Source organism: Dioscorea cayenensis, chromosome 14 (genome assembly GCF_009730915.1).
Source record: "Dioscorea cayenensis subsp. rotundata cultivar TDr96_F1 chromosome 14, TDr96_F1_v2_PseudoChromosome.rev07_lg8_w22 25.fasta, whole genome shotgun sequence".
Classification (NCBI taxonomy): domain Eukaryota; kingdom Viridiplantae; phylum Streptophyta; class Magnoliopsida; order Dioscoreales; family Dioscoreaceae; genus Dioscorea; species Dioscorea cayenensis.
The window spans coordinates 334,446-346,052 of NC_052484.1; the positions used below are offsets into that span (position 1 = coordinate 334,446).

Below are 11,607 nucleotides of genomic sequence, written 5' to 3' on the forward strand. Positions count from 1 at the left end.
GATTTTTATATGTCATCCAACTTAATCTGTGAATGGATGCAAGAAAACAATGTGGTTTTCTTTCATGATGCACATTATTAGCATATGTGCTTATATCAGTATTTTCATTCCGGTTAAAGTGCATATTTCCCTGAATTGGTTTTTAATTTGTAAAGGTCGAGAGTAGAAGCCGCCAATTATTTCCCAGGAGATGGCAAGGAAATCCTTTTTTGTTTTTTAGGCTTGACTAGTACGGTACGAAAGCAAGTCCAAGGAGTACATGTTCCCGGGATGAAGTTGTGTCTGAAAACTAACAGTGTAAAACGCACAAGAAGGAGAAGAAAGAATAAAAGAAAGAAACACACAGACACACAATTTACTCTTGATACATGCCATTATTACAGCCTTTAAGTCCTGATTCACAATGCGAAATTCATCTGAGCTTTTTTGTTTACATTTTAAATAACCAGCCTGTGAAGCTTCTTTATATATCAATGATAAGTTGCATCTTATAATCAAATCATTACTCCAAGAAAAGACAAGCACACAAACAGTAGCTGACCGAAGGCAATGGTATTAGGAATATAAGAAACTTGCTTGCAAGCAAGGACTTGGAACTGTGTCAAGTACATATCCTGGTAGATGCATGATACATCTACTTGAGGACCTCCACCGAACTTAGAATATCATAAAATGTTGAAGGCCTGTTCCTTGTTCTTGAACAGAGCTCCTGAAAATCAACAAAAATATTTGCTCCTAAGCATTATCAGTAGTAAAAAGATCAAGAATTGGTACCATCAAGGATAAAAGTGCAGGCAGTCTGCCCAGGATCATATGTGGTATATTCATAAATTTAGATACATCCAAACAGCTATACTCTTTTGCCTAAACCTGGATAATTCATCATCATCTAAACCAAGAAATATGCTATTTGTGCAAAGCAGACTTCCCAATAACTTGCTCATCTGAAAACCTATGTGGCCTGGTACGTGTCCAAGAAAAGGCAATAGTTGTTAATCATACGGGAAGTCTATCAAGGTCCTCTAAGTTTGTACAAGCAGATTGAAAATGATTATTCAGATTCATTTTCATTATTTCAAAAAGCATACCTCAATTGCAGATGCCGCCCTCAGGATGGTAGCCTCACCCCATGGACGACCTATTAGTTGTAAGCCTATTGGAAGTCCTTGTTTGTCATGACCAACCTGAATTTTCGAAGCATCCATCAGTACATATAGACATACACAAGCCTACAGTAAAATTAAATGCTAAAATCTGGAATGTATAGCATCTCATCTTACAATGCAAGCTCAACATCTTTGGTTTTGTATCTAAAGTGCTGCTGGCAGCTAATAGGAGCATCATGTTCAAAGTTTTCTTTCCCTCAAATCAGATTCACTCAGCTCTTACAGCTAACCTGATGGTCTTAGGCTAAAATTCTAGTTCAGTATCCAAGAGTCCAGACGTGATGTAAGTGATAATACACCATGCATATTTCCACAAAAATAAGATTTTATTTTAGAAAGCCAAATTACACAGAATTTTCATTATCATTTTTATTTACTATGTCTTACCTTAGTTTTAGTTAGTTTGATTCCATTTCTTCTTACCTACATCTAAGGTTAGTGGTATAATATCACATATTAACACCTAATGACTTTGTTCATCGTTTGTGGTCTTCTTTGCATGAGTGTGGTGAAAGGATTTCAAATTTGGAGTTCCTCGTTTAGTGTGGAGGAGATAACCTTGCAATGAGATTACCCCTATATGTATAACTTGTAAGCAAGTATCACAAAATCAATTGATAGCTTACTATTCTTTAGCTAAGTCAATCAACCTCATGCTTCTAAGCTGACTTGTGCTTTCCAATCTATATGGTCGATGACATCAGGCTAAAGTTTTATGGTATCAAGTAAAACACCAATTTATGAATTTATGGTATATCAGAGAGTGTATTACTTTCCCCTCGTCAGCAAGTTTGGGATAAGAATATAACAGTGAATTCCCCTATCAATTTCATCAGCTAGTCACAAATGCAATTGATGTTGCCAGCTTTTGAATGACTGTTATTACCCACTTGGTAATATCAGAAACAGGTAAACAGGATGCTTCTCTTTGCAGACTAATCCAATTTATTCAGGCTAATTGCGCTCGTAGACGTGTTTTTGGTTGAATAAGCAAAGCCTGCACCAACCACAGTAAGTATATGCTAGTGGCTTGCCTGTGGCAGTTCTCTATTATCTACCTACAAGTTTTACTGAGGGAAAATACAGTTGTATCACTGCCTGAAACTACTCAGGATGTGAGGAATAGAAAATGTGTCCTTCACAAGTAACTTGCCAAATATATATCATGCAACAAATATACCATAAATGCAAATAAAAAGCAAGCTTTAGCATTTGGAGGAAAATATAACAATAAAAAGGAAATTTTAGTTACTGGAACAGAAATTGCGGGAAGACCAAGAAGATTTCCAGCTATTATGAATCGCATTAGATAACCTGTCAAGTAAGAATGAGATTGTCACATATCAACAAAAGAGTAATGTATGAAGTAGACTTTATGGAGTTTGCAGCCTAAATAACAAGGAAAAACATACCAGAATCCATTTGATATAACTATACCAACAAAGAGCATCCACATGGTAAAGGAGAGAATGTAATGAACAGGACATAATAATTTCCATGATCTTGGAAGCTTACGAAAGAGGGAGACAGGGATGAGGGAATAGAAACTTCTTTAGGAAATATGATCTATGAAGTATAGAAGAAAACTAGATAATAAATTTACTATGTAGTAAATGTAAGTTAACTGCAACTAACAAATAGTTATATGAAGCTGCACCAGAGCATCCACCAAAAGATTATGACTACATGCCACAATATAAAGCTAAATCTAGATAATGCATTATTTGATATCGCCCAATGGGCATCATCCCCCTATCTAATTTATCAATATGTCTCATGCGCAATTTCTTCTTTATGCCATTAACCTTGCCTAGTAAGAGAAAAACAAGATTGAGAATAGCAAAAACATTCAGCCAAATGATGAGCATCCAATAATGCAAGTAGCGGATCTTCAAAAAGAATACTTTTATTATTGACTCCAAAGATCCACTAAAATGGAACAGCAAACATACCAGATACTTCATAATTTGACTCTCCAGATGCCAGAGCACTTGTAGGTATTTTAGGTGCAGTCATGCTGTGTAGCGAGAAGAAAATTCAATTAGTGAATATCCTGAATGCAAAGGGCCAGTTCTATGTAGAATTCCTTCTGAAGCAAGTTGTCATGCACCAAGAATTATCATGGGATAGTGTGCAAGTCTTATATGAACAAAAATGAAACCCCAGACAAAGACCATCTTGTCCGGGAGTCAGGGAAAAATGGAAAATTATGTTGGTAGGAAAATGGATTTCCAAATTTGGTAGTATAGGCAAACTGCTGTGCTAACTTCCCTGACATATTCTTATGATATTCTACCAAAACAACAAAATAGATGATAAGTGAGCAAATTACCCAGTTGTTGGGGTCACTATAATGTCAACCTTCTTGAAAGCTTCCATGTGATAGTGCATTATCCTCCTCCTTTCATCACAGACCAAGTGCATGATAAATGAATAGAAGTCAAGACTCAATTCATCAAAAATCAATCATTTAAACCAAAAAATATGAATCAGTATGTCCACAGATATTTGGCATTGTATTGATTATGCTGCTTTTAATAAATAGCTTACCAATATAAGCACACCATAGATCATTTTCCAACCAAATAAGAACAAAGAGAGAACTAGAAATATTTTCCCCCTTGAAACTACAGTAAATAGAAATCAGTGGATATGCACATTATTCCTTACCATTTGTATTTACTGACTTGAAAGGGTTTTCAATTTTCATTATATCAAAAGATAAGCAAAGGCTTTCATGATGCATATCCTACCCTACTCATATGTATAGGACACAGTTATTCTCCTAAAAGTGATTTAGTAATGCTTTAATAATCAAGGTCAGCTTCATAATACTGTCAAATTTACCTAATTCGTTGGGCAGCAACATATTCTGCAGCAGAAAATGAGCGAAAAAGTGCAAGACTAGTACGGGTGTCAAGTGTTAACTCCACTCCTTTCCTACAGAGATCGCCCTTTGATTGTTGTCAATCTTGTCATTGAACTTATAGTGTTTGAGTAAATGGCATATCATAATAGATTCAAACAGCAGAATTAAAAAATTGATTCTTAGGTGATAAACCAAAAGAAATTTGAGACTCTGACTCAGTATTCACACCCGTCTTCACAATCGGGATTTAAGCTGCACAGAGATTCTGAACCAATTGAAACTACATGGGCAGTCCTCATCTCCTGCAGCTCTGGCAAAATAATCTCCATTATCTACAAAATAGAATAAAGATTAGCTTCTTAGCAAAAGAAATTGTGTAAACAGTATAAATAAGCACATAGAAGCATCTGTTATGTACAATGCCCATCCAAATGGCAAAATAAGTGATCTTTTCCAGGGCTAAAAGCAAGAAATATATATTTTTGCCAAAGAAATAAGAAAAAAGTGACCCACACATGTCTGATGATAGACTCACTTTGCATCCATAGGTATCTGAAAGCTGATTAAGGACATCCTGACACTTATTGGAGATATCGGTACATATGACATCATTAAACCACTGCAAATAAAATTCAAGGCGTATAAACCTTATACTTAAATCTTGATAAATGGATAAAATCTGAAGGAACATAAACCATACCTCTGTATATTTCCCCAGTCTGAGAGACTGCAATGCATCTACATTATGAGGTGATGATAAATTGGGCAAACAAAGTGGTGCCTGCAAGAAACGGGAAATATGCTAAGGAATTTCCTTATAATATGTTTTTGAGATTTATAAATCAAATCGGTAAGTTATTAAGTACCAGGAAGTTTGATGATAAGCCACATAATTTTGGATCTATGACAGTTGCTAGAAATCCAGAACTATCATCATTGCATTGAAATATGAGGCAGTGATAGAGAGTGTGAAAATATTTGTTCTGGTTTTGTGGTCATTTTTCTAATCATTTAAATACAGTTCTGAAACAACTTGTGTCACATTCAACCACAACTAGCTCAAAATTAAGTATCTTTTTATCATCAAACAGGTTGCTTTATTTTTATTTTACTTCATCTTCCTCTTGGTTTTAAGTACCTCTGCAATTTCTCACTGTATTATCTATTTTTTAATGAAGCACTGGTGACCACGCTTCAGCAATAACTGAAAATTAATCCTATTGGCTGTAACATCAGATGCCACACAATGCCCTTGAGTTTTGACATTCTTAGATCAACGAGGTTGTGTGTCTTTAAAAAATACGCACCATTTCACCTTTGTTATGAACCCATATTATACAAAATGAGACAGATTCTAACAATCTTGATTGTGTCATACCCAAACACTAGAGACACATGATTTTCATCCACAAATATGAAATATAAACATATGTTGCTCTAGATTTTAACAAAATTTTTTGAAAGTGGGCAATAAAACCATGTGCATTTTTCCAAACAGAAGATAAGGTTATAGTAGTAACCGGGATGTAAACTGATTCTGTCATCTGGAGAGGATCCTGACATTGCCGCATAGCTGAAAAATTCCAGTAATATTAGAATACCATATAACAAGTTTGAATAGAAATATGACCTTGGTCTTATTGAGAGGTAAAAATAGTAGAAAACATACATCAAATTTCAGAACAATGAAAAATGTACTACATATCTTAAACTATGTGAAATGCCTTACATAGTTACAACTGAACCTCTATAAGTAAGATAAGAGGCTGTAAAGTTGACAGTGGTGGTTCAAAATAGGACATCATGATCAGAAGAAACATGTATTAGAGCATCATGCTGTCTTTATCTGTCATGCACCAATTCATAAAGCCTTCTGAGATTGAATTCTAATGCTTTCATTATGCAAGCCATTCTAAACATGAGCAGCAATAACCTCTATCTGATCCACAAGATATGTAAGATGATAATACCGTAATATGCATGAAAAGAGCTGCTGAAACCAATTTTCAAGATGGTGAGATATCACTTGTGAAATTGGGCCTACAAGGATGCTTGGGCATCATATGCAATAAAATAAGCCATTGCTGACAGTTTCCATTAGTCCGGTTGTGTGTGAGTATATGTGTGTCCTTAGCAAGGACCACACTAATAAACACCCACAAGTCATTGCTTATGGCTGCAATCCAGTCAAGCCTTAAGAGACTAATACTAATTGTGATCTACAGCAAATTGTTTAACATATCAATTGCTCATAAGTGCCCCCATATCTACTCTCAGTGTCTCACCCATGATCAAACAGAATAACAGTTCATGATGCTTTTAAGAATCGTAAAGGAACTTGTGTCACCAGTTTGAATATCAGGCAATATGGGATCCAGTCAGATATTTGGGAAGAAGTCTGCAACCAGCACATTTCACAGCACCACAGAACATATGCAGATTTTGTAAATAAAAATGACAACGATGGACCTTGCATCATACCAGTATAAAGGGAAAAGTTGGTTATTGAAAGTGATTATCTAAAGAGAGCAAAATATACGTAATCGCAAAGCTTCTCACCAGAAAATGTGATATCTATTAGGCATGCTATGATTCTATGTTCATACTTTACATGCGTAAAAGAAAATGATCAGTTTACTTTCTGTCTAAGATAATATATGCATATATTGTATATATTCAATCTATATGAAAATTCTTACATCAGCATGATATCCTCAACCGTAGCTGCAAGAGGAGAAGCAACTTCAACAGTCCCACAACCACACAGTGCTCTACAAAATGATAAAGATAAAAAAAAAAAACTCAGTTGGTCGTGCAAGGAAGAGCACTGTAAAAAGGTACTGATTTCAATGAATGACTTCACTCAAAACAAAAAGAACATGTTTGTCCAAAATCAAATATATGTCGGAGACCGTAAAAGTGTGGCAAAGAATATACAAATCATAAAGCAGACAAAAGAAATGCAGTTTTATGACAGAACTATGAAAAGGATTTAAGAATGTTTATGATTGCTTACACTTCAACATTTGCATAAATTGGAAAAGGTGCATTGTACATGATCATTGCCAAATCACTTTTCATCACTCACACAGCACATATGCAATAAATGTTTTAAAGTTGTTAATTTCCTTTCTAAAATTTAACATATGTGCATCACAAATTTTGTTCATCACACTATTATCATGTAAGTTGTGTGTGCCCACACACGTGGGCGTCCAGGATATATATTGGGTCCACCTCCCATGTTAGTTATAACTTTCTGTGGCTACACATATGAATTCTAAGAGTTCTCTTTGATATCTGCTCAATAATGTTTATCATGTTGTTGTTATTGTCATGTCCATAAAAGAGCCTTCATCAGAAAAGTCACTAGAGAACATGCTACCTTTTGGAAGAAAACTACAAAAACACTAGAAATCTAAGAAATATCACTAGAAATAGATCTCAACAAGAAACAAGTCAATGATGGAATAATTGTAATTCAAGAACACTACCCTTCCATGTCAGTCCGGCCATAAGTTGTCTTTAAGCCCACAACACCACAAAGTGAAGATGGAATTCTAACTGAACCTGTCATCATAAAAATAAAATAAATCAGCCGAGTAAGATCCAAACCAGAAAAGTACACATACCCTAAAATTTTGTTTATAGGAACCTCCGCCATCTGTCCCGACTGCCGCTGAACATAATCCAGCTGCTACAAGGGCTGCTGGACCGGAGGATGATCCACCTGTGTATCTGTCAATTGCGTGTGGATTTCTTGTTGTCCTGAGAAACCACTTGGAGACAACATATGAGTACACAGACAATTGTAATGATAAGAGAGAAGACATCTAATCACAATGTTCATTGGAACAGCTAAGGCCATCCCAACTAGAAAGCAAATTTCGATTGACTGTCTTGGAAATAATACAAACACACTAAATTCAAGCATCAAAGACTCGTGCATGTCATAAACATGTAGTCAGTGATCTAAATTCCTTTGCATCATTTTTTTTTTCCTTAAAGAAAGATTTATGAAGCTCGAAAGAGTTATAAAAAATATAGCCACTTATACACAAGCATATTCTTAACCTGATATTCTTTTTTGACAGAAGCATATTCTTAATCTAATATACTTTTTTTTAGTTTTTCCTCTGAATCAAGACGTTTTCAGCTCACCATGTCTCCTTCAACTCCTTATGAGCATATGTACAGTCATTTTGAATAGAAATTCTCTTAGTGGCAGTAAGCTACAGAACCAACCTATGCGATTCTTAAATTGACAGAATAACATAAAAACCTACCCATAATTTGGGTTGTTCCCAGTTGTCCCAAGCCCCAGCTCATGCATGTTTGCCTTCCCTATAAAAATCACTCCGCATCTCCGCAATCTAGCAAACACAGACTGCATCTCGCTTGACTGCGCGGACCTTGTGCATCCATGTTGTTGCACCTGATTCAAAACAAGGCTAGAGCTTGCTTTCACTGGGACAGAGAGAAAATATTTTCAGGGTTACCTTTGGTTGGATAAGGTAGGCAGTCTATATCATCCTTAATTGCCATAAAAATGCCATCTAAAACAGATACGGGTTTTCCTGGAAGGGCCACAGTAACAAAATATAAGCTGATAGAAAAGAAAAGAAAGGAAGGAGGAAAACATGAATATAATATACCTTCTAAAAACCTCTGTGTGGAAGCTGCAGCTTGTTTCCTCACATCTTCAGCATTGAAAGTGATCAATAGATGTAAGGGAGTCTTACTATTGCTGGAGTTTTCAATCGCTGAAATGATATTCTCTGCAACCTTGTTTCCATACAGGAGATGCATTCACTACTCTTCAGCAGCTAACAAGTTATAATAACTTTTTTTAGTAGTAGTAACTTACATCTGATGGGGTTGTGAGTTTGAGATCTATATGCATGCGCAAAGTCACGGATCGTCCAATACAGAAATGAAGAATGGGAGTCTGAGTTCCAGTGCTTGGAAGGATCATAAGAAGTAAGACACTCCAATGCTGGTTCTAGACGGTTGGGAGGGTCAGTCTCTTCATCCAGTACAATGATCCCAGATTCTTGCTCTGCAATGTTCAGCCTGGTCACTATGAGTTCTCTCCAAGGAAGCACAAATGATGTTATACCAGGAAATCAGTTGAATAAAGGGGAGTTAACATGGAAAGGAGGCAAAATTTCAAATTTACAGAGTTTTTGAAAGGTTGTAAACCTATTCTACATGCCAAAGGATATGAACTACCAATTATCCATGAAACGGAGTGTCATCCTCTCAGGATGAGGGAGTATAGTTATAGCAATAGCAAAATATTCAATGAAACATAAAGCAAAAACTGTGGCCAAAAGCTATACATATACAGGAGCACAGATAGCAAAGGATCATCCATTTGTTATTGAATAAGAATTCCAGACTCACAATTGGTGCCTACAAAGAGTAAATATATGCTGAATTTACCTTGAGGTGGAAACTCGGGTCGAAACATTGGTGGCTCTGGAATCACGGTACTCCATAGCAACTGCTAGTAATAAGATTGGTCTCCCGGTCATTTTTTTCAAAAATTCTCCACTTTAAGAAGTAGGATATACTACAATGACAGAATTGGATGAAGAAACAGAACCTGGGTAACATTATTCTGACGCTTTAAAACAGACAAGACGAGGGATCCTATCAGCGGAGTTTCAACAAGCCAAACGAAAAGTCTCAGCATGAATCCCGTCAGATGGGGAGCTGCAGAGGTCGTCATTAAACAAGCAATCAGTCTGCTGAACTTTAAACACAAGGACAGAGCCATAGAGGAAAGTGCTGTATGCTGGTGATAATACTGAGAAATAGAATTATTAAGGATCGGAAACAAAAACACCTTGGATTGGTTCCGGCTGATACTTGACGGCAGAGATATCGACCTCCTCGACGGGCAACAAGAAACGCTTCTTCCCCATCTCGCTTTGCTAAGCTCTTTCTCTCCAAATCACACAGCAGTTAGACTGAGATCAAATAGGAAGCGGCCGATAAATAGATAGATAGATAGATAGATATATAGAGAAATGGGAAATGGATGGTTAGTTACCACTACCACTACCACTGCCACTACCAGGAGGGAGGAAGCAAGAGTCGCCTCCCCTGTCGATATCTAAGTTTTAGTGGCGAAGGTTTTGATATATCCCCTCGGACAGTGAGGGAGCCTGGGATCTGGAACGGGTCTACGATCCACAGAGCGGAGAAACCCACGTCCTGACGACGACGAGAGGGAGATTGGGATGATGGGGACGAGTATCCACTTATTTATTGACTTGGTCTGGATGAACAAACAAACAAATAATAATAATAATAATAATAATATTATTATTATTATTATTATTATTATTATTAATAAACGATAGGGAAAGTTGATGAACGAGGCCAATGCCCGTGAGGAAGGAAGGAGTTAAGTCACGAGTGTGATATGTAATTCTGCTGCTGTGCACACGCGGGTGGAGCTGATTGGAGATGGAACCGCTGCGGGTGTCTGCCTCCTCCCAGCGTACAACAAGGGAAGGTTCGATGAGATTGGTCAGGACCGGCAGCAGTGGTAGGCCTCCTGCCCTGAATTGGCCTCCAGCAAATCAAACTGATTATAAATTTATAATGTGCGGTTGGTTACTGTCCACATATTATATCTTGTTACATGTTGATGAATGAATCCATGCTCTCATTTATTTCTAATTACTCCAAATCGAAGCTAAGAAAATACTGCATAGACTTCGTCAAGATTGGAAAATTAAAGAAAGAAATAAATAAATATAGAAGTGAGTGCCGATGTGGACTATATATATATATATATATATCATAAATCAAAGATTATCAAAGACAAAGTCAACATTCAGCATTAAATTGTGTGATAATCATAATATAATAAATTCATTAAGCTCATGTAAAGTAAATGTAAATGTGAAAAAAACTCATTACCAGAGAAAACATTATGAAAAAGTAGCATAACCACCACCTGAATATCAATCAACAGAAGATCATTTCAAAAGGTGCAGTGAGAGTAGAAGTATTATAGGAAGATTCTCATTTATTTAGCAATTTGATAGGAGCTGCATCCATGTTGTTAAAAATAATTAAGAGGTTTATGTGATAATTGAGTTATTGTGATTTGTGAGAGGTGAGAGGGAGAAAAGAATAGACTAAATAAATTGAAATATAATGAGCAATTATACAATAATATACTCATGTACATTGGATTACTTCCAAGAGTTCTAACATAAAATCATTTATAATTACATTATCAAATGAAAAATTTTATTTTAATTAATGATATGACTAACACTGTCTTTCATAATATATTTAGATATTAGACATATTTCTATGCTTAGCCGTACGCTTTCTTCCTATTATATTCAAAGGCTTAAATGCATTATTTGGTGATCTCCGCAAATTATAAGATATAATGCATTATATTCATTTTAATTTAAAGATGTATATTAATGTTTTTATAATATGCCTACAAAATCCATTTAGGCTATATAAATTACAAGGCATCCATACGGTAATGCACCAATATATTTTGTTTTCTGGAAATTATTTAATACTCATCATCTC

At 35.9% G+C, this 11,607-nt stretch overlaps 1 protein-coding gene across 1 annotated transcript; it reads right to left on the reverse strand.

The window, feature by feature from the left end:
- Nucleotides 1–331: 331 nt before the first annotated feature.
- On the reverse strand, nucleotides 332–10,321 carry LOC120275435 (fatty acid amide hydrolase-like). The gene is given in 23 exon segments (XM_039282005.1): nucleotides 332–709; nucleotides 1,089–1,184; nucleotides 2,419–2,480; nucleotides 3,119–3,183; nucleotides 3,499–3,567; nucleotides 4,014–4,106; nucleotides 4,264–4,367; nucleotides 4,571–4,654; nucleotides 4,736–4,817; nucleotides 5,558–5,608; nucleotides 6,735–6,806; nucleotides 7,530–7,605; nucleotides 7,691–7,803; nucleotides 8,322–8,422; nucleotides 8,424–8,470; nucleotides 8,535–8,612; nucleotides 8,691–8,820; nucleotides 8,903–8,923; nucleotides 8,925–9,094; nucleotides 9,481–9,541; nucleotides 9,644–9,753; nucleotides 9,887–10,010; nucleotides 10,094–10,321. Coding segments are annotated over 22 exon segments (1,839 nt in total). The 5' UTR covers nucleotides 9,966–10,010; nucleotides 10,094–10,321; the 3' UTR covers nucleotides 332–634.
- Between the last annotated feature and the right edge of the window lie 1,286 nt (nucleotides 10,322–11,607).